The 23,364-nt window shown below is 45.7% G+C and overlaps 1 protein-coding gene across 8 annotated transcripts in view; it reads left to right on the forward strand.

Moving 5' to 3' along the window:
* The window catches only part of LOC138301182 (ectonucleoside triphosphate diphosphohydrolase 8-like), a 451,411-nt gene that overhangs the window by 284,202 nt on the left and 143,845 nt on the right, over nt 1-23,364 (forward strand). For 5 of the 8 annotated variants that reach the window (XM_069241394.1, XM_069241395.1, XM_069241396.1 and 2 more), the window contains 2 exons: nt 2,960-3,098; nt 17,650-17,767. In XM_069241394.1, the coding sequence (XP_069097495.1) occupies nt 2,973-3,098; nt 17,650-17,767 (244 nt within the window). In that variant the 5' untranslated portion in view covers nt 2,960-2,972. The remainder of the gene's footprint in view (nt 1-2,959; nt 3,099-17,649; nt 17,768-23,364) is intronic. The other 3 variants (XM_069241399.1, XM_069241400.1, XM_069241397.1) reach the window with 1 other exon arrangement.

Below are 23,364 nucleotides of genomic sequence, written 5' to 3' on the forward strand. Positions count from 1 at the left end.
CCAGCATTTGATTAATAAACTTGAAACTTGAAAAAAAACATTCTTTTTAATAGTATATCTTTTACATCAAAATCTTTTGCATGCTGTTGGTTCTCAATTAATTTGTTTTATTGACTGTGTCTATTTCAGCTCAAATTTGAGATGTCCTACTTCAAAGTAGTTTAGCAGTACAGTTTTAGAAATTAGATCGTGTGACATCTGTGGTGCTAGTGAGTTGTAACTTGCAAGAAATCTCTCTCTTGGGTGCTGATTTTGATGTGTGTATTAATGTGGAGTAGAATGCATTTCTGGAGACTGGAGTATTTTCTCCAGAATTGGTATTTTCATACTATTTTGTTCCTTAAAAATGTTTTTAAACTGCCCGTTACTCCAAAGATATTGGAAGTAATTAAATTTCCTCCACCGACAGTTTATCTCCAGAAATCTGGAGATCCTCCTGTGGTTAACGCTGATGTTGGTTTTTACCCCAAATGACTAGTTATGAAGCTAATGTTGATCCCACTTACCTACAGTTTTCTAGAGCTATTTTTAGAGGTATATTGGTGAAGCTGGAGTTAGCATCTTGATTATACTTTCACTGACAAGGATTGTGGTCATTTCATCCGGGGAAACTAGCTATCCCTTTGTCATTTGTGTATTTTATCATCAAATACACGTTTATCAAAATGACAGCAATAGAAGCATCTTTAAAGAACAACATTTCTTATGCAGAGACCAATACCTGGCCCTCAGCAGGATGTGGCATACCAGGATAAACTACAAACTAAGTGAGATTTATCAAGCCACATAAGGCCATCTTGGGTGGCCCTGCATGGCTTAACAAATCTGGAGTAATACAAGGCAGCACAAAACACTGCTTTGCGTTACTTTCTAAATTATTGACACAACAGCAACTCCATACCGAGAACTTAATTGGAACCTTTAAAATAGGTTCATAAATAACATTACACTTCAGATGCTAAACTGCTGAATGAGAAAGGGAGATAAATAATTGCACTTCACATAGAACAAAATCGGCACCTTTCTGTTTTTTTCTAGAGTGCTTGTGGACAATCCAGGGAAGGTCACTCCTGGTACTGATGTGGGATATGGAAGATCATGACGTGCACCAATTTGTCTATGTGCAATATTGCTTCATGTTGAACTGTCGTTCCCATGGGGAGCTTCTAAACGATGCCACCCTGCTTACCTACTGGCCAGCTAATGAGAGAATCTGTACGTAATCCAAAGACCTAGAACATCAGAAGCCAGATTTAGCTCTTTCCTGGCACCTGGATACAAAGGACCCTCAATATCTGTGCTCCCCCTCAACCACAAGGGCAGAAAAATATCAACAGTACTGCTTGGTCACGAGTTTTGTTCAACTTGTCACTGAGGCTTCAGCTCTGGATGGCTAGAAGGAAGGCAGGAACCTCTGTGAATAACTAAATCCAGGATCTCACAGCACTCGGGTGTCACAGGTATGAGATTATCCCTTAAGGACCATTATTGCCCTTTTAGGATGCTCTCATACATGCATGTTCCATGAATCCAGGAAATCTGCCCTAAAATATTGTCATGAGAAAATTGTCTAGCATAAATATTGTGTCCTAAATATCACATACAAAAGAATTTCCCTTTAAGGGGGTCATTGGAAAATGTACACCCACTGAGACAATATTGTTGTCAACAATGTTTAAGTCACAATGGGGAAGATGTATTAACATTTGGCGCAATGCAACATAGCAAGAAATCTTGCTGTGCTGCACCAAATGAAGAGGACGTGGGAATGCGCCATGATTACTAACATGGTGCATTCCTGCGCTCCCTCTGTGCTGGCACACTTGTGGCTGCCAAGTGCTAACACAGGCACCCTTTTGACATGGTGCGCCTTCCTGCACATAAACAGTAATCACAGGGATTTTTCTCTTTCGATGTTTGCTGCAAAATGCAACACACTTAGAAGGAGGAAATAATGAAAATGTGGAGAAATAAACAACTGGGAAGGTGTACCATTTTGACACATTCCCAGGTTTACTAGTCATAGTAAATCTGGAAATGCACCAAAAAAACATGGGGTTGATGCGTGATAACACCCACACACCACCCATGGAACTCCTTTTCAATGCAGAGTAATGCAAGGCAGTGACTTGTGTTGTCTTGCATTACTCCAGAATTACTAAGCCAAGCAGAGCTACGCAAGGTGGTTTTGCTTGACTTAATGAACTCATTGAAGCCCTTGTATTGTCTTTCACAATCTTGCATGACACAATAGCAAAGGGTTTCGTAAACCTGGTCCGATATTCATATTAAATGATATTTTGGTATGTAATATTCTTGTATTTAACTTCCCCAAGATAGGTGTCCTGTACACATTTGAGAAGGACTGCGTAATAACGGGACATCACCACTGAGTGGGTTAGCTGAGATCCTCTGTTACTGTTGCTTTTTTTCAGGCAACTGAGAGAATCCTCGTTGCCTTTGCACAAGTACTCTTTGAATATTCAGGGTGACTCTACAACAGGGTAACCCCTATTTGCAGGCCTTTAGGGTGAATGGGGCCGTTAGGGACTGTAAAAGTTTTCAATATGGGCTACTTCACAGTTGAGAAGTGACATGAACCTGATGGAAAATATCTCCTGCTGGAAGTGATGCAAGACTGAAGATTCATTGTTACACATGGGTCACCCGTGGTCTGATGCAAGCCTCAGGCAAGCCAAACCATTAAACATGATGGTTTCTGGAGTGTCTCATTCCTGTAACCCTTGTACTCTGTAGGTTTATCGAATAGGGTATATTCACCTGTTTTACATGTAGACTGGTGCAGGGTTGCAAAACTCCACCTTGAAGTACTATACAAAACCAGATATATAAATATAATTGGGAACCAATCATGCTAGTTGCACTATGTGTGGGCGTATATCTGATTCTTTTTACAAAACTGAAGGGAGTAAAGCTGACATGATGTCTTCTTTTGCAGGTATTCCATCACGATGTTGACCGACTCGAAACAAAACACCTTGCTATGCCTGGTGGTTGCCACTGTTTTTTCTATGATCTTTGCCCTAATCCTCAGCCTTGTGGGCATCATCAACGTGTCCCTGCCCCCAAAAGAGAAAGTAAGTGAAGTAGAACCAAAGACAACCAATCACCCAATGCAGAAAAAACACAAGAGTCTTTGGTACAGCCACCCATAAACATGAGACTCTACACCACTCTTCCAATATTGAATGCAAGTTAGTTTCACAGTAAACATTTGAACATTTGAACATAAGCTCTAGTAATATCTCACTATCAAACTTCAACCAACAATGAGCGCAAATGATTGATGACATACTTCAACGGGGCACTCACATCTTTTATGGCAGTGCCATGCACCCGCAGTTCATAACAGCTTGCTCAGCTTGATATGTATTCATGCAAATGATTCAAAAGAAAGGTATGGGGCACAATTCTCAGATTCAATGCTTAAACTTTAATATCCTTCTTATGTACAAGGCATTTGGCCAAACAAGTATTCACCTTCATGGCCACAAATGGTTGTAAGTCAATCACTAAAAGCACCAAAATAAATAACATCAAATAGATATATACACAATTGGAAAGAGCATGACATTCTTGGAAATTCCCATACAAACTTTCATAATTCGATCCTAAAAATATTCTCTTTATGTACAACCTTTGTTGCCTCGCGTCTTAGAGCACTTCTTCATGTAATAATAAGTTTGTGTACCTCAAAAAGACATTTTGAAGAGCATTTGTCTCTTATCTCTCACTCACTTATATTAGTTCATTTGGACTTCCAGTATTTGGAACAGGATAATTCACAAAAAGCGCATGATTATGTCTTTTCAAAGTCAATTAAAAGGTCTATCCCAAATTTCCAAATACTCACTTTTTAGGCAATTAACCAGAAAAAATCCATAAACACCCATATTCGTAACTTCAATCTCAGAGTTTAAAGTTCTCAGTTTGTCATTAAAAAAAAAAGTTGTTTTTGTTTTTGTATTAATTCTCAATAATAGTTACCTTTTTCACCTCATCAGTCATTATAAGAATCATTCTTAAACAAACAATATTTATCTCACTAGCTATAGTCTAAGTATAATTATACTTTATATTTCGCTTCCCTAGATCTTCCTGTTTCCAGTAAATATTCAATCGTGCTCTATAATATGCTGCCAATTCAGTTTACACATCACCTGATTTAAACCCAACCTCATAATTTGTAGCAATAAAGTTACAAGTCAAAGTAATACGAATGATCTTCGTTTTCCAAAACTCAACTATGTCCTAAATATGCAACGCTAAATCCATAAAGTTAGAGATACTTCCGAAGAGTGAATGTGAAGCACCATAGAGACTAGGAATGCAAACTACACATGCCAAAAGCCATTTTGAGATGCATAAATAAGAAGGGCAGCCATTTTTCAAAGAAAGATTAGCATGTGTCTACTACGAAGGAGACACTAAGCCTGAGGTTCTGTGAAACAAGGTAAGGATAAACACTAGAGAGGGTATTGTGACAGTATTTCTTCAGTAGAACTTAATAAATAAGTGGGTTAGGTGTTTTGCAGGGAAATGCTAGTATTTAAGAAGAGGCTGGATGCCTCAATGACAGGGATTATTGTAACTGGATTTATAAGGTAATAGTGTTTTTAACAATTGCAGCAAGTGTTTTGAATTTTCTACCTTTACAGGGAATCTGTTGTGTATTTAGTACATGAATGATGTTTGGAAAATCAAGGTATTTTGTCTTTTATGATCACTTGTGACCATAAAGAAGCGATTAAAATACAAAACAAATGTTGGCAAAAGACATTATACATGAGAAGGGTATTACCATTTATGGACTGAATCTGAGAATTGTGCCCCTCAACTTTCTTTTTGAATAGCAACTGTTTGATGCCCTCCCTCTTCCATTCAAAAGGGTGTCCAGTGAGACTGAAATACAGTTAACTAACACAGCATGTTAACATAGCATAATATTACATAACTTAATTTAACATAAGTGCTATTTAGGGCTAGATGTACGATCTTTAGTTTTGTGACTCGCAATTTGTGATCCATTTTGGAATCACAAATTATGAGTCACAAAACAAAATGTATAACAGTGTTAAGTACATTGTTTGCGATTCCCAATGGGAATGTAAAAGACCTACCTCATAAAAATTAATGAGGTAGGTTGCAATTTGTGACCCCATTGGGAATGGCTGCTCTCACAGGGAAGGTAGCCTGCTGGGGACAGCAGACCACCATGTCTATGACTGCTTATTAAATAAAGCTGTTTTTTTTTTAACACAGCTAGTTTTCTTTAAAGGAAAATGGGATGCACTTCAAAAAGAAATATGACAAGTTTTCTTTTCATTTTTTCAGAGTAAGCAGGGACCACTGCCTGCTCTGAAAACTATATTTTCGCTACCATTCATAGAGGGGAAGGAGTCCATTGGGGGCCTCTTCCCCTTTGTCAATGGGTTAGCACCAATTTGAAATTGGTGTTCACTGCGATTGTTTTGCGACTACATTCACAGCTGCAAAAAAATCATACATACTATTTAGATTCAGTTTTTGGAAGGGATGCACTGAACACGCCCCTTCCTAATACATAAACTGCAAAACCCAAATTGCGATTCAGTAACAAGTTACTAAATTGCAATTTGGGATTTGTACATCCCAAGCAACATATTTCTAGTAGTGAATCGGCCCGTTTGTGACTAGAAAAATGCTTTGTACTTGTGGCCCTTAGTGTTCTATTACAGGACGTAAAGTATACCCAAGGTATGGGACCACTGCTTTAAAGATAAAAAGCACGAGAAGATACTTGTCCCACCCATTAGTAGGCTGTGTATCTCAGGCCAGTCAATAGAACTTTGCTGAACAACATGTTAAATACTTTCTGCCTAATGCCCGCTTTGCCATGCTTAATGACAACGGGGCAATGTTGTATTATGTGAGGCTTTATGGGTGTGTTCTGCTGGGCTATCACATTTAGGCCCATATTTATACTTGTTTAGTGCCGCATTTGCGTCGTTTTTTTACGCAAAATCCGTGCAAACTTACAAAATACAATTGTATTTTGTAAGTTTGCACTGCTTTTGTGTCAAAAAACAACACAAATGCGGCGCTAAAAAAGTATAAATATGGGTCCTAAAGTCAATGAAGAGTAAGGTGGATCAGTATGTCCTGTCAGGTTTTCTGCAAATATTAGGAACTTCTGTAAGTTAAAGATTAACGGGGCTGACAGGATCAGACAAGGCATCACTCCCTACCCAGTAGTTTTAGGACATATATTCTCCATTTGACTATCTGTATTAATAGGCTATCCTTTTAATAGAGGTGTTTCTTTCTATTTTGTTCTTTTCGATAACACGTGTTGTTGTACTTCTTTAAAACATGTTCTGCACAACTTCCTGGTTTCTTTAGCTTATGGTATTCACCACAACTGTTATGGTTATTGACATATATATTTTGGGTCTTGCTCTATCTGTTGCCTTAACCCGTGCTCCACTTAGGTCTGGAATTGTGACTGCTAGATATCAGTTGGGGGCTCATTTCAAACTGACTGGCAGGACCTCTGTGTTCTGGGAACAGCTGCCTTCAAATAACTTCATTTCTGTACCTCAGATGGGTTTCTTACTTACTAAATTATCCTTTTCAGTCGTTTTACTCCAGATATTGGTGGTCATTACAACCCTGGTGGACGGTGTTAAAGCTGCGGAAATACCGCAAACAGGCCGACTGACAAAAAAAGGGAATTACGACCCTGGCGGAAACCGCCAACAAAGACAGCCACTTTAACACATCGCCCGCCACGGCGGTACAGACAAACAGCGTGGCGGTCACCGCCAACAGACAGGAGGGAGACAATGTACCGCCCACATTATTATGACAGGCCAATCCGCCACCTTTTCCGGGGCGGATTCTCCATGGATAAAAACACGGCGGAAACAGCTTTTGCTATGGGAAAACGCTCACCTTAACACACTCCACGAGGAATGACGACTCCATGGAGCCAGAACTCCAAACCCTACCTGCCTTTGTCTTTCTGCTCCTCTACGACCAACAGCGACGTAGGCACAGAAGAAACCGGTGAGTACTGCATCTACGACACGGGGGAGGGGGAAGGCAAAAGTTAGGGGGACACCCACCAAACACCCCCACCCTCGCATGTCACAACATACACACCAATGCAGTCATAAATATCACATGAACAACCCACAATCCCCCCGGAAGAATGCAAAGACAAAGCAAATTTCGGTCAAACATTGTAATGTGCCAATATACATGTCATACAAAAAAATACTGATATATATCTCGAAATCTGTCATAATTATATATACAATACAAGAAGTAGTGCAGATATGTACACAACAATGTTCGTGCACCAACAGTCCAAAAATGCATGGGCGAGGCCCACAATAGATACCTGACCAAAATCGGAGAGAACACTGCCTGGGCATCAGATAGAAACACTACAGGCACCTCAGGGGGAAGGGAAGGGGGGCACCTCAGCCAGATGAATGCGAAGCCAGATCCACGACGGGGCTCCATGCCCATTGATGTATCCTGGGGAGTGCAAAGCCACAGTCTCTCAAGTCTCACAAGTGGGTGGGTTGCCCACTGTGCCATCCTGGGGAGTGCAAAGCCACAGTCTCTCAAGTCTCACAAGTGGGTGGGTTGCCCACTGTGCCATCCTGGGGAGTGCAAAGCCACAGTCTCACAAGTCTTTACAGTGGGTGGTTTGCCCACTGTTACATCCTGGGGAGTGCAAAGCCACAGTCTCACAAGTCCTTACAGTGGGTGGTTTGCCCACTGTTACATCCTGGGGAGTGCAAAGCCACAGTCTCACAAGTCTCTACAGTGGGTGGGTTGCCCACTGTTACATCCTGGGGAGTGCAAAGCCACATTTTTGCTAGTATCTGCAGTTCTCTACTGGTACTGGGTGGGACTGGTGCCCAGACAGGATGAGTCTCCCCGTGAAAGTTCATGTCCTGTCACTGTCCCAGCTGCACATGGGATACGGATGCCTGATGTGGCGGCCTATTCATACCCACACGGGGTTTGCCGTGTTCAGCGGTCTTCATCATGGCAGTCTTTGCCCTGTTCAGCGGTCTTCACCATGGCGGTCTTTGCCCTGTTCAGCGGTCTTCACCATGGCGGTCTTTGCCCTGTTCAGCGGTGCTTAGCCATGACGGTCTTTGCCCTGTTCAGCGGTGCTTAGCCATGACGGTCTATGCCCTGTTCAGCGGTGCTTAGCCATGGTGGTCTTTGCCCTGTTCAGCGGTCTTCAACATGGCGGTCTTTGCCCTGTTCAGCAGTGCTTAGCCATGGCGGTCTATGGACTGTTCAGCGGTCTTCACCATGGCGGTCTATGGACTGTTCAGCGGTCTTCACCATGGCGGTCTTTGCCCTGTTCAGCGGTGCTTAGCCATGGCGGCCTTTGCCCTGTTCAGCGGTGCTTAGCCATGGCGGTCTTTGCCCTGTTCAGCGGTCTTCACCATGGCGGTCTTTGCCCTGTTCAGCGGGGCTTAGCCATGGCGGTCTTTGCCCTGTTCAGCGGTCTTCACCATGGCGGTCTTTGCCCTGTTCAGCGGTGCTTAGCCATGGTGGTCTTTGCCCTGTTCAGCGGTCTTCACCATGGCAGTCTTTGCCCTGTTCAGCGGTGCTTAGCCATGGCGGTCTTTGCCCTGTTCAGCGGTCTTCACCATGGCGGTCTATGGACTGTTCAGCGGTGCTTTGACATGGCGGTTCGGATACTGACATTGGTGTGTGGCATGACGATCTCCACACTGGACATTGGTGTGTGGCATGACGATCTCTACACTGGACATTCGTGTGTGGCATGACGATCTCTACACTGGACATTGGTGTGTGGCATGACGATCTCCACACTGGACATTGGTGTGTGGCATGACGATCTCCACACTGGACATTGGAGTGTGGCTTGACGTTCCATCATTGCCCAGCGGGGCTGTGGGATCCTGGTCCCTCCTGGGCTGTGACTCTGGCGGTGGTCTCCTGACCAGTAACGATACTTGGGCCCTCCTGGGCTGTGACTCTGGCGGTGGTCTCCTGACCAGTAACGATAGTTGGGCCCTCCTGGGCTGTGACTCTGGCGGTGGGCTCCTGACCAGTAACGATACTTGGGCCCTCCTGGGCTGTGACTCTGGCGGTGGTCTCCTGACCAGTAATGATACTTGAGCCCTCCTGGGCTGGGACTCTGGCGGAGGTCTCCTGACCAGTAACGATACTTGGGCCCTCCTGGGCTGTGACTCCGGCGGTGGTCTCCTGACCAGTAACGACGGTGCTGGCGGTTGTGTCTCGACCGCCGGAAATGATGGCGCACTTCTCCGCCGTGACACTCACAACAGGCTGGGCAGACTTCCTCGGGACCTTCCCCACCTTCTTTGGAGTTACAGCTGACTCAACAATCGCCTTCGATCCCATTTCAGTTGTTGTCCCACCAGGAGTCTTGACACGGTCCCGTCGTCCACTCTCCAATTTCAGAGCCTTTAGAGGGGGTGGGCTGCCAGTGCCTTGGCTCCGGGTCCTACTGCCTGCCCTGGTGGGCGGTGCACTCCAAAAACCTGGAACACGCACCACTGGCACTGGAGGCTTTTTGGCTGAGGCACTACGACGGGACTGATGAACTGGAGGGGGGGGGGGCAAACAGGTCAATTTGACAGAGGGACAGTTTCTGACGGACACTGGGATGGGTAGCTGGAGGGGGTCTGGGAGTGGAGGTAGAGGAGGTGGTTGTAGGAGGTGTCACTTTAGGTGTTTTGGGTGCAGGTGCAGGTACTGGAGGCTGTCGTGAGGTGGATGGATGTTGGGTGAGGTGGATGGATGTTGGGTGAGTGATTACCGGCGTTTGGGTACTTTGGGAGGGGGCGTCACACACACACTGGGAGAGGACACAGGGGATGTGTAAATGGCAGTGGAGGTGGTGAGTGCAGGTGAGCGGCTTGTGGTGCTGGGTGTCCTGGTGCGAGTCCTAGTGCCTGTAGATGTGGTGCATGCAGGTGTGTGTGTAGACGACACTGGGAGGGAGGAGTGAGAAGAGGAGGAGGGGGACACAGTGGAGACAGTGGATGTTGCTGTGTCTGTATGGGTGTGATGATTGTGTGAGTGCCTGTGGTGTGTGTGTGGTGCCTATGTTTGCTTGAGCTACTTTTGGGTGTTGACTTGTGTGCAGGCTGGTCTGTAGGTGTGCTTGGGATGGGCTGGGGTACAGGGGATTGGGTCTGGGTGGAGGAAGTTGGAGGGGGGAGGCTGGACACAGGGACAATGGCTGCCATCAGTGCTGAGGCCAGAGATTGCAGGGTTCGCTGAAGGACAGCCTGACCAGAATGAATGCCTTCCAGGAATGCATTACCGTGTTGCAACTCTCGTTCTACACCCTGGATGGCATTCACAATGGTAGACTGCCCAACAGTGAGTGACCTGAGGAGGTCAATGGCCTCCTCACTGAGGGCAGCAGAGGTGACTGGGGCAGGGCCTGAGGTGCCTGGGGCAAAGGTGATGCCCACCCTCCTGGGTGAGCGGGCACGGGGCGAACGCTGAGAGGCTGCTGGGAGGGCGGTGCTGGTAGGGGAGGTGGCGGCTGTACCTGCAGAAGTGGGGCGCACAGATGGTGCCGCCACCACAGGGGAGCTCACATCGGCGGACGAGTCCGTGTCGCTGGTTGGTGATCCTGTGGCCGACGTGAAGCTCCCCTCGCCCTCCGTCCCACTGGTGCATTCAGAGTCGGTGGTGTGGCCCTCCATGGCCATGTGGGATGCAGCTCCCTCATGCTCCGGTGCCACTGTACTTCCGCCTGAAGATGCTGATGTACAAAAGGACAGGGAGAGCAGGAAAAGGGGGGGAGACAGAAGAAAGAGAGTTTTAGTGCATGGCATACCGCTACCGTTGGCGGACAAGACAGACGCAGCAGCCCCATGCATTACGCTGTGCTCCTGCCCACTGCACATGCAATTTCTGGGATATGGCCTACATGGCAATGGTCGAAATCTGCGCACATGGATGGCAAAGGGGCAACTATACATCAACTTGCCTCTGTTCTGAGGAGTAGAGTCCCACGTGGCCTACATTACGGAGGGGCCTTGCCTACCTAACTCGCCCTGGCCTAGGGACACCCACAGCCCATCTCCCCCACCCAGACACCTCCACTGCACGTAAAGTCCACAGAATGAGGTTGTACTCACCCCCTTGTGTCTGCTGTGATGTCCTTAAGCGCCCATCCAACTCCGGGTAGGCCACCGCCCGGATCCGGAACATCAGGGGGGTCATGGTGCGACGGGCACCCCTCCCACGTTGGGAGGCCATCCCCAGCTGAACCTCCGCCGTCTTCTTGCTGCAGCGGCGAATGTCCTCCCATCTCTTACGGCAGTGGGTGCCCCGTCTCTGGTGGGCCCCCAGGGTCCGGACTTCCTTGGCGATGGCACGCCAAATGTCCCTCTTCTGGTGGGCGCTGACCTACATGACATGCACAAGGAAAGAGGAACAGTCATTACCTACTGCACCGTCAAAGTGAGTGGCCCCCTCCCAACTCTGTCCATGTGGACCATTCATCCCCATGCATTTCTGTTGTAAGAACTCTGCCCCCTTCCCTCTCCCACCCAGCCCTGTCCACCCAGGCCTAGCCCATCCAACGTGCTCCCTGTGTACTAACCTGTTGGTCTGGAGGACCGTAGAGTAGCATGTACTGGGGGAGGACCCCATCCACAAGTTTCTCCAACTCCTGTGCAGTGAAGGCAGGGGCCCTTTCCCCAGACGCAGCAGCCATCGTCGCTTCCAGACCGAGGTCACAGCAGCACTAGCAGTGTAGGTCCTCTCCTGTCGAAGGTCAGGTATCTAGTGATTGAAGAGATAGAAAATGGTGGTGACGTCCGCGGCGGTGACGTCCGCGGTGGGGCGCATCATCACCGCCAGCACACCTGTTCATTGGCTCCTGGGACCCATAGGGTCCAATGTTAACCAATGCAGCATTGCGCCGCGCTCTACGACCGCCTACCGCGACGGTGTCCAACGCCAGCGCAGTTACCCCACAATTCCATTGTCCCAGTTTAGAGGTCAGGCAGCCGCCATTTCAGGGGCCCACATGGCTTCATTTACTACTGCGTCACACATACCGAGGCCTACACTAAAAACATTTCCCGGATGGGTTAATTGTCTGTTGTAGTCTTGTGTGTTACTGTGGGTACATACCTGGAGGAATGGTGACAGTTTCTTCGCTGTTGTCCTTCTTAGGCACCGTCAGTTGGGACATATTGGAAGATGGCGGAATCCGCTGGTGTACCGACCGCTGGTGGACCTGTTGACAATGGAAGAGAGACATTTGATCGTGACCTACCGGTTCGACCGTGCCACAATCCAGGAACTATGTACACAGTTGGAGCCAGACCTGATGTCACCAATCCGCCATCCGACTGGAATCCCCCCTGACGTTCAGGTGCTGTCAGTGATCCATTTCCTTGCAAGTGGGTCATTTCAGACTACTGTGGCCATGGCATCAGGGATGTCCCAGCATATGTTTTCCAACGTGTTGTCCAGAGTGTTGTCTGCCCTGCTGACACACGTAAGGAGATACATCATTTTCCCTGAGGTGGAGGATTTGCCTACAGTGAAAGGTGACTTCTATGCCCTTGGACATATCCCGAATGTCATAGGTGCCATTGATGGGACCCATGTAGCTCTGGCCCCCCCCGCAGGAGTGAACAGGTGTACAGGAACAGGAAGAGTTATCATTCGATGAATGTACAGATGGTCTGTTTCGCAGACCAGTACATCTCGCAGGTAAATGCTATGTTCCCTGGCTCAGTGCATGACGCCTACATCCTGCGGAATAGCAGCATCCCTGATATGATGGGTCAACTCCAGAGGCACCGTGTATGGCTATTGGGGGACTCTGGTTACCCCAACCTGTCCTGGCTATTGACCCCAGTGAGGAATCCCAGGGCAGAGGAACGGTACAATGAGGCCCATGGGCGGACTAGGAGGGTGATCGAACGCACCTTCGGTCTCCTGAAGGCCAGGTTCAGGTGCCTCCATATGACAGGTGGGTCCCTATTCTACTCACCGAAGAAGGTGTGCGACATCATCATCGCCTGCTCCATGCTCCATAATTTGGCATTGCGACGCCAGGTGCCTTTTCTGCAGTAGGATGATCCAGATGACGGTGTTGTAGCAGCGGTGGAGCCTGTGGAGCCTGTGGACAGTGATGAGGATGAAGCTGATGAAGAAGAAAACAACAACAGGGAGTCAGTCATACAGCAATATTTCCAGTGAGACACAGGTGAGTACATTTTCAGGTTTAACATAACATTAACTTTCACACGTCTACCTCCATCCTGTACCTACATTTCACTCACTATTTGTTAACTGAGTTGTCTCCTTCCATTTCAGTTTCACAAATGTGGTAACCTACGTGTCAACAGCTTGCACCCTTGAAAGGCTTGTGATGTGTGACATTGGTATGTTGGCCTACCAAAGGGTAACCATTTTTGACACTGTAATTGACAATACAAAGTTCAAAATCATTGACTGACTCCAGTTTTATTAGTGTTTCAAGGGTGTTTATTTAAGTGCATAACAATGAAGGGGGGTTGTGAAATGGGGATGGGTTATGGTGGAAGAATGTCCATGGCAGAGTCCAGTCTATTAGTCTCACAGGTACATTGCACATCTGGCCATTGGAAGTGGAGCTGGGGCAGTTCCGATTTGGACAGGGTAACAAAGTGGTACAGTGGGGGGACAATCAGGGTGGTCTTATTTCCTGGCGGGGGTCTTGCCATCTTGCTCTGTCCTGTTCCTGGATCTCAGGGACCGCTTTCGTGGTGGTTGTCCGTCTGCAGGGGGTGGGGTGCTGGTGTGTTGGTCCTGTGGCGGGGCGTCCTGTCCACTAGCGCCGGCGGAGGTGGTGGGCATTTCATCATCCTGGCTAGTGTCAGGGGCCCCTTGGAGTGCCACGGTGTCCCTCAAGGTCTTTTGAATGTCCGTCAGCACCCCTTCAATGGTGCCCAGGGCGGAGCCGATGGTCCTGAGCTCCTCCCTGAACCCCAAATACTGCTCCTCCTGCAGACGCAGGGTCTCCTGCAACTTGTCCAGGACCATTGCCATCGTCTCCTAGGAGTGGTGGTATGCTCCCATGATGGAGGAGAGGGCCTCGTTGAGAGTAGGTTCCCTTGGCCTGTCCTCCCTCTGTCGCACAGCAGCCCTCCCAGTTCCCCTGTGTTCCTGTGCCTCTGTCCCCTGGACCGTGTGCCCACTACCACTGCCCCCAGGTCCCTGTTGTTGTTGGGGTGTTGGGTTAGCCTGGGTGCCCTGTAGTGGTGGGCCCGCTGGGTGGTTGCTGTGCTGGTGTTACCAGAGGGAGGAAGTTCGGTGTTGGGCTGTGGCTGGGCAAGGGGAACCGACTGTCCTGAGGCCCACGATGGTCCGGGCTGGTCATCAAGATCCAGTAGGGCAGAGCTGCTGTCGTCACTGTGGGCCTCTTCTGGGGGTGGAGTGGTGTTGTCTGGACCCTCTGGTGTGGTGACGTTCCTTCGGGTTCCTGCGGGGGTATAAGTACATGATTATTGCATGTGTGTGTTTCATGGTGTGCAATGGTTGGGAGTGCGTGTACACCAGTGCAGGCATTCCTGTGTGGGGGCTTGTGTGCTGATGGTTGGGGGGTGTTCTGGGTATGTGCAGTGGCCATGCTTTAGTGATGGGTATCCATGCTTAGTTGTGTCATGCAGGTCTTGGGGTTGGGATGGGTGGTTGGTGTTATGGGTACATTAGTGAGGAGTTAGGGTGATAGGGGAGGGTTTGAGGGTAGGGGTGTGTGATAGCATGCAGGTAAGGTGGGGGATATGATTGTTAAGATTTGACTTACCAGTGTCCGTTCCTCCAACGACTCCTGCGAGGCCCTCAGGATGCAAGATGGAGAAGACTTGCTCCTCCCACGTTGTTAGTTGTGGGGGAGGAGGTGGGGGTCCGCCGCCAGTCCGCTGAACCGCAATGTGGTGCCTGGATACCGTGGAACGCACCTTCCCCCATAGGTCGTTCCACCTCTTCCTGATGTCCTCCCTATTTCTTGGATGCTGTCCCACAGAGTTGACCCTGTCCACTATTCTTTGCCATAGCTCCATCTTCCTGGCTTTGGATGTGTGCTGTACCTGTGAGCCAAATAGCTGTGGCTCTACCCGTAGGATTTCCTCCACCATGACCCTGAGCTCCTCTTCGGAAAAGCGGGGGTGTCTTTGGTGTGCCATGGGGTGGTGTGTGTGATGTGTGAGGTGGTGTATGTGGTGATGAGTGTGGTGAGTGCAGTGGTATGTGGTGTTTTGTGCGTGGATGTTGTGTGGGTGATGGTGTAGTGTGCCTCTGTGTGATGGGGTTCTCTATTCTGTGCTGTTTCTCTCTGGCCTTCTTTTGGAATTTTTGGTAGTAGGGGTTTGTGGGTGATGTGGGTGTGTGTTTTATATTGTGTTGGGTGTGTGGGAGTGTTGTTTGTATGTGTATCAGGTGTGTGTATTTGGAATTGTCCAATGTGGCGGTGTTTTGGAGCTGTGTGTGTATTTTGAGCGCAGCGGTGTGTAGCGCCAATGGAATACCGCGGTTGAAAGACCGCCGTGTGGATTCGTGGGTCGTAATAGCATGGGCGTGTTTCTGTTGGCGTGGAGGTGGAGGATTTGTTTCCGCATGTTTATCGCTGACCTTTGGTGTGGCGGTATTGTGTGGGTGTCTGAATTTCGGCGGATTCCGTGATGTGTGTCATAATAGCTGTGGCGGGCTCCCGCCGCCGCCGGGGTGTGTTGGCGGTCTTCTGCACGGCGGTAAGCGCCTTATACCGCCAATGTTGTAATGACCCCCATTGTCTTGTCCAGCAACAGTTGTATAAATTGACTGTGACATTTGTCTAGGTCACTCCAAAATTACCAATTGAGAGAACGATGGAGAGTGAGTGAAATAGAGAGAGAGAGACAGACCGCACACAGAATGAGAAGGAAAAAAGAGAAAGATAGAACGACAGAGAGAAACTGAGCAGAGGGAAAAAATGTGAAAAAAGAGAGCGAGAGAGTAGTGGGAGTTAGATCAAGAAATGGAAAGACAACGAGAGAGAAAGAACGGCAGAGGGAGAGGGATTTGAATAGAAAGAAAGACTGGGAAAAATATAAAGACAGTGCGAGAGAGAGAGGAGAAAAATAACAGCGTTAGAAGTCCAGAAAAAAAACAGAAGACAGAAAGAGTAAGTAGAAAGAGAGGAGCAAGAAAAAGCTAACGAATAACAGAGAAAGAAATACGGGGGAAGTGTATGTATGTATGTATATCTAAATGAAGTTCGGGCATGCCATACTTTTGTCATAAATACAAAATGTTAGTGTTTTAGTTGCTCACTAGAACTCTGTGGTGAGCAGCAAGACTGCACACATATTTTCTGAGAAATTAGAGGAAATATCTTAGTTATGGATCATGATAAGGCGAACTGTAGTGCAGCAAATGAACACAGAAGAATCAACTTAACTTCAGAGACCATACTACACCCCTCACAGCAGACCACCCAGTGGGTAGGAGGGATGGAGGGTGAAGGAGGACACTGAGATGTAGCAGCTGTAGTTACTTATCTCACCATCTTCAATGGCCAATCTAGGCACCAGTGAACGTGACACCTTCTTGAAAACTCTCGAAGCGAACAGGTTGAATAGGAACTGAGTGCAGCCCGGCACCAAAATCACTGCAGTCCCATCTGGAATATCATCTAGCAGGATTATTTGGAGGTTAGGATTGGAGGCAGTGGAGACCTTTCCTGCTCAGAAGTATGACATTTGGCAATTTGGAGGTGTTTTCAAAGCAACTGTGAGTGTATATCAGCCAGAATGTGCACACTGAAACGACCACTGAAGGCTCCATACTAGGCATCATCTTGAAGTCCTTCATGAATGAACTAGCAGGTTTTCTAGATCCATGTGTCCAACAAAGTTGTCTCCATTGACATTTAGTTCTCATTCGGTTGGTACACTTAAATGTAAGTTTGGGGCAGTCTGGCATGTGAATGCTCCCTGGTAAGTTCAGGATGGATGATGCAGCTCCTTGGGATTTCTGTTCTCCTGTAGCTTCCCTCAATGTGTCCATCATATAACAGATTTGCTAAATATACACGAAGAGACTGGTTTTGCAATGGTTCGATGGTACCATGGTTTGGGACTGTGAAACATGAACAGAGAAATTTGTGCCCGGATTATATTGTATGCGTGGATATATGTACGTTGACGCAATTGTGGAAGAATTGAAGTACTTGGTAGAGATAGAGGACCAGTAATTGGCAACAGAGGAGTCACACAACAGAATTACAGGTCAGAAGATGTGCTATGAAGATATCACGAACATCAAGAGCGTCGTACATTTGCAATGATGTACATATGGTGCTAGGACTGGTCAATTAGGAGCCATAGGAAGGGAAGACTTGATATGCTTGGAAAGGATTGTGCATTCTCAATACTGACACAGAGGAAAACTGGAAAATATCCGCATAATCGTATAGAGCACTTGCTCTTTGATCTTTGTATTCGCAAACACAGGGAACGCCCTAGGGTCACTCAGTTGAGCTTTGTAAAGCCAGGTGCTATAATGGTGATGTGTTTTAAATCAGCCTGTTTATTTCATCCCCATCTTTGCTTTGTCTTTCAGTATGGAATTGTATTTGAGGCCGGCTCTACACACACAGATTTGTTCATATACCGGTGGCCTACAGACAAGGAAAATGACACTGGCGTGGTCAGCCAAGTTCATATGTGTAAGGTGGCAGGTTAGTAAAATGAGAATGCCTTTTTGGAGCTAGACTTAACATTTTGAGTCATATTCCATGTGTTGCTGCAGCAAAGCTATCTAAACGCCAGATTCCAAAAGTAATATTAAGGTAGCATCTCTGAGATCTCTTTGAATTATGAAACCAAGGTTTTGCAAGTCTTTTTGTAAGTTAAAGATTGGAAAAGAGGAGGTGAGAGTTACTCACAAGACTTACACCATCAATTGTCAATCAATGTGCAAACCATAGCCTTGCTGAACTTATCATGGGACCCAAATATCCTCCCACCTATCTTGGGCCCAGTCTATCTTCCAGATGTTAACTGCCACCATAGAACGAACTGTGTCACCTAATGTCATAAGAGACAACTCACTACATGTGATGTGATTGTCAACCAATCATCGGGCATCCAATATACATAAAAAAAGGGAACCATAATTCACACCGTTTACTGAGTCAATCATTAGCACCATTTGCACCAGGATAAACTGTCCCAAAGTACCTAACTTATTCATTACAGATCTGACACACTTTTATTGGAAACGTTTTACAGTTTGTGGCAGAAAGAGGTGAATCTCACTTGAATCACGAGTTCTTGCCAAAGGTGGGATCAGGAAGCTGGGACTCCAGGTGGAACGGTTTCCATCTTAGCCACTAGAATATATCAGCTTCTAATTATGAGCTATGATGTCTGATGATGCCAGATTAACAAACATAACCTCATGGAATTGTGCTTTGCCTGAATCCAAGTGGTAAGATTTTCCATACCCTGTTTTTCCAGGTGTGAGCGAACTAGGCCTGGGCGTAACTCACAGAGTTACATAAAAACTCTGTGAGATTCCATGGAGTTTCACAAGCCAATGGAATTTGGGCACATTGTACCTACTTATATTGGCGAGAGCTTGTTCAGCGCTGTAAACTCAGCACAAACTTCACCATGTGGTGTGCCATAGGGCGCTGCATCTTTCTACAGCGTGAGTAGATTTTCTACTCGAGTAGTAGCTTTCTCAATGCGAAAAGTCGCAACCTTCCTTGATCTGCTGCGACTGCCCACATTGAAAAATCCTGCCGGGAGGTGTTCCTACAATTATATTTATTTATTAGTTGTATATCGTGCCAAGACCTACAAAGTACAATAGCACTTTATATGAAACCTCAAAGTCAGTACACAGAATTACAAACTAGAGGGTAAATGCAACAATTTGAAAATTAAACTAGGACTAGAATAATTCAGAACATGAAGAAATTGTGAATAGAGAGGCGTGAAAGAGGGTATGGAAAAGAGGAAAGAACAGAAGTTATAGAATTAGGTTCGAAGATAGAGGAGGGAGGGAAGGTAAGGGAAAAGAGGTAAAGGGAAAAAGTGTTAGGGGGTTAAAGAAGAAGGTTGGCTAAAATATCCTTGGCTAAAGAAACAATAGATTAAACACCATGGGCCTGATTACAACTTTGGAGGAGGTGTTAATCCGTCCCAAATGTGACGGATATACCACCAGCCGTATTACGAGCTCCATAGGATATAATGGACTCATAAAACAGCTGGTGGTATATCCGTCACTTTACCGTCACTTTTGGGACGGATTAACACCTCCTCGAAAGTTGTAATCAGGCCCCATGTCTCTGTAATGAAGAAGTTGTTCTTAATGATGCTGCTTGGAACGATTTACTCAAGGTTTTTGATGATTATGCAGGGTTCTTGTTACATTGGTTCGAAGTGATCCTACATGGCTACCATTTTACGGACAAAGGATGCTGAAAAACTGTTAGAGGGAAAGGCAGCACAGATTGAGAAGATTTTACCATTGAAGTAGTTCATGAAAATATCAAGTGTTCGGAGTGAGGGTGGATGATCTCTTGAGAAATGGAGGGATGTTAGTGTGCAGGAATTCTGAAAGGGAATTAGATTGATTTGGAGACTGAAGTAGTTGAAAGTGCAGAGAGTTGTGTTTGGGAGCAGAATGCTCCACCTCCAATCCTTCCTTGTCAATGTAGGTTTAGTGAGTAGGATAGGGGTTTTAGAGAGCCTCCAGTTATTTTCAATTTTGTGAATAACTTGGCTTTTTGAGTTTAGTTAATGGCAGAAACAGGATAGTCAGGATCTTCGTGGTTGCCATTTTAGCCTTAAGGGGGCAATTGTGTTAGTTAACTAACAGATGATGTTATAGAAGTTCATCAGGTTGCTGACATCACTAATTTGTAGGAGAGAATGTGATCTTTATTAAATTAGTGTGTTGAGTGCATGAAAAGAAACATTTTTCAAAGACAGCTTCCAAACTTTGTGAGTTGGAATGTTAGTAAGAGGAGAATGGTGAGGAAAGAAAAGATGGAAAGAAAGTGATAATTGATCTCACCAATCCATTTTAATTGGTTGATTGTATTGTATCAAGCAGGGTTGGTAATTATGAGTCCAATGATGCAGCCTTTGTTGAGGGTGCAAAGGGTAAAGTGGTGACGAAGGACATGGATTGTAAATGAAGAGTTTAGGGCCTTGAATAGTTTACATTTCTCATTTACCCAGTGTCAAAGTTACCAAGAGAGATGTTGGCAACATAATTTGAAACGAGGTGATGTATTTGCAGACTTGGGAGTCAAACTCTAATTGAAGGCTTGGGGTGGTATATGAGGTGTAGGTAGTTGGCGAAGGAGGAATAGGCTTGAATAGAGACCCAGGGGCACCCAAAAGTTGAGAAGGATATGGTTGGTAGGGAGGGGATTTCAGTAATGTTTTGAAGATGCATGTCGGAGGCCCTTTGAAATGAATCAGACTCTGAGCTTGGAGGATAGGAGACAATGGCCCTTTTGAAGTGTAGAAACAGCCCTACACTCTTTCCTGCCCCGCTCTTACCCTGCGGAGTTACCCCATCAAGGTTAGCAGTAGCTGAGTAAAGTAGCTCCTCCCTCTTTTCTGCCTTTGATTTGGGTCTCCTATAAAGGGTGTTCCCAGCCCCACGCCACCCTATTGCTGCCACATAAGAACAAAGACTATGAAGGTTCAGAAAGAGTTTTAGCAGGATTCTGAAAGTCCTACATTCTGCTAAGAAGAGCTGCCTTGAAACCACATTCGGGGGAGGAGGCAACTGACTGCTGAGGAGGGATACTTGAGGTACTATTGTACAAAGGAAAACCTGCCCAGAAGAGGAGGGCTATGAGGAGCTAAGAAGGAAAGGACTGAACATCTGTCCTCTGTAGCCCAGTGAAAGATGTGCACTGGTGAGGCTTTGAGACTCTAGTAAGCTGTTGTCTGGCAGCTATTCCCAGAACCAGCTTGTTTGTGTGAACTTGATCTCTCCATAATCGGAAGGCAGATAGAGATGGTGAATGTGGCTACTGAAGACAGACCAGAAAAAGAAGCTACTGTTTTGGCTTTATGCAAAGAAAATTTGTGTCTGTGTTTGGCAGTTTTATCACTAGAAATAGGAGTGCTTGGAAGGCATGGTTCTATAACTCATTACCACATTAAGGTTTTTTTTCATTGCGGATCCTCAACAAGGATCACTTTGGTGATCTGGGAAAGTGCCTTTAATTTGTTTGGGTGGTGGGCTTGAATTATGGACTTGAGGAAGATGCACTAATGAAGATTTCACTTCCTGTGGTAACTGTGAGCGAGTGCTGCTGTTATTGATCCATGCCATGTGGCCCCTCCTCTTGAGATCCAGAGGCACATGCCAGCAAACAGTAGCACCATTGGCAGCTGTTGCAACAGTAAGTGGTGCCAGAGATTATTCAGCTTTACTGATCCCAAGGATCTATGTGTAAGGAGGCATGCCAGAGCGAGGGACAGCTAAGCTGACCGTGTACAGGTGAGGAACTCTGCGTCTGACCATCTTCAGGTACTTTGTGCAGCCAGTTTTTCTGGGACCACAATAACTTTACTAGGCCCCAGGGCAGCTACATGTGTAGCTTAAGAACATTTAAAACATACTACTCTCCTAACATTGGCATATCATCAGCCTTGGGTCAGTGAATTAAAATTGTTATTTTCAGTCTCAGGATATCTAAAAGTTTGTGTTCTCACTGATCTTTTCATACCACATGTGCTAGTGGTTTTCTCCTCCTGGTCAGGATTCAAAAACGCTTCACTGCGAGTTCGATGGGTTCTTTGGACCCAGTGAACAGTGTGGTTAATCATACACAATCATTCCAATCTCAATCAATACAACAACAAATTTAAACACCGTGACCAATGTTGCCACAGAAATAAAACTCCAATCTGTGAAAGGTTTTAAAGCTTTATTACAACTATAAAGCTAAACTCACCTAAATAGTGTGCAATATCAAGTTATACAAATAATTGGAAACCGTAGGCTGACCAAATCTGCAAAACAAGTTGATTCTACTCAACATCAATACCATAAACCATTCCAAAATAATTAGACACACTAGCAAAGACACAATTTGTACAACAGAAACAGTTTTCAAATCATTTGATGGTGACATTAGTCAAATCCAAATTCACAGGTGAATACATAAATTTTTATAGGCAAGGTTATCCCTACTACTATTGCAAATTAGGACAAACAATTGGAATTGGGCTAACACATGTGGACAAAAGAAAAAAAAAAAAGAAGACAAAAATAATGTGAAAAAGTCATCAATCTCGGGTTAGGTTGAACTAACTAAAAAAATAAACAGGTGTCAGCATGCTATTCTAAAATAAGAAAAACAAAGCAAAGGGACAATTTCCATTACAATTTATTATACATCTCCTGGGATCAGCATACAATCCAGGTTTTTCAGCAGAGCATCACATCATCAGCAAAGTTCATTAGAAGCATCATCAGGGGAAAGTGCAGAACATGAGCTGCACATCAGTAACATCCAGGGGACAAGCTAACAGTTTAAAAATCAAGGAAGACTTAGCAGTATGAAAATCAAGTGGGGACTTAATGGCGTGAGCAGAAAGAGGGGACTTAATAAAATCGCAAAAGTCTCTGCCTAACTAGGAATGTCCAAAGCATTTCAATCAGTTAGCTGGCTGGGTCCACATCAGCTAAAAAGGAAAATATCCAATGAAATAAAAAACACCCATTATGTTTGTGACATCTTCAAATTCTCTCAGAGTAGGTGTGAAGTCATCTCTCCTTCAGTGTGACACCAGCAATAATTAGCAACTCTGTACATTACGTGATACAGTCCAACATCTTCCCATGACTAACGACAATTTCAGCGATTCACGTGAGACCAAATGATTGAACAACTGTCTTAATGTCCAAATCTCCAGCTCTCAATGTACCAAAATAAAGGTCAACAGGAAAACCTACACGTAATACAACAGAACTCTTCACTATTCATATGAAACAACCTGATGGAAAAATGCAGCTTACAGGGAATAAAATGATTCAGCCTTTCATTGCTGCTGCATTCTGAAACTTCAGGCCTAGTTATGCTAACACAAGAATTAAATGCTTTATCACCATTAATAAAACACAGCTAATTTGCAACTTATGAATTAATTATTAATAATGGATCATCAAATACACATTTCAATATTAGTTGCAAATCTTGTTAATGCATTACATTAAATATGACTGAGATGTGCATTTATTTTTCTGCATGCATGTGACTTTAAACTAATAAATCATAAATCAACATAAATC

The sequence above is a fragment of the Pleurodeles waltl genome, chromosome 6 (genome assembly GCF_031143425.1).
Source record: "Pleurodeles waltl isolate 20211129_DDA chromosome 6, aPleWal1.hap1.20221129, whole genome shotgun sequence".
NCBI classification, from domain to species: Eukaryota; Metazoa; Chordata; class Amphibia; order Caudata; family Salamandridae; genus Pleurodeles; species Pleurodeles waltl.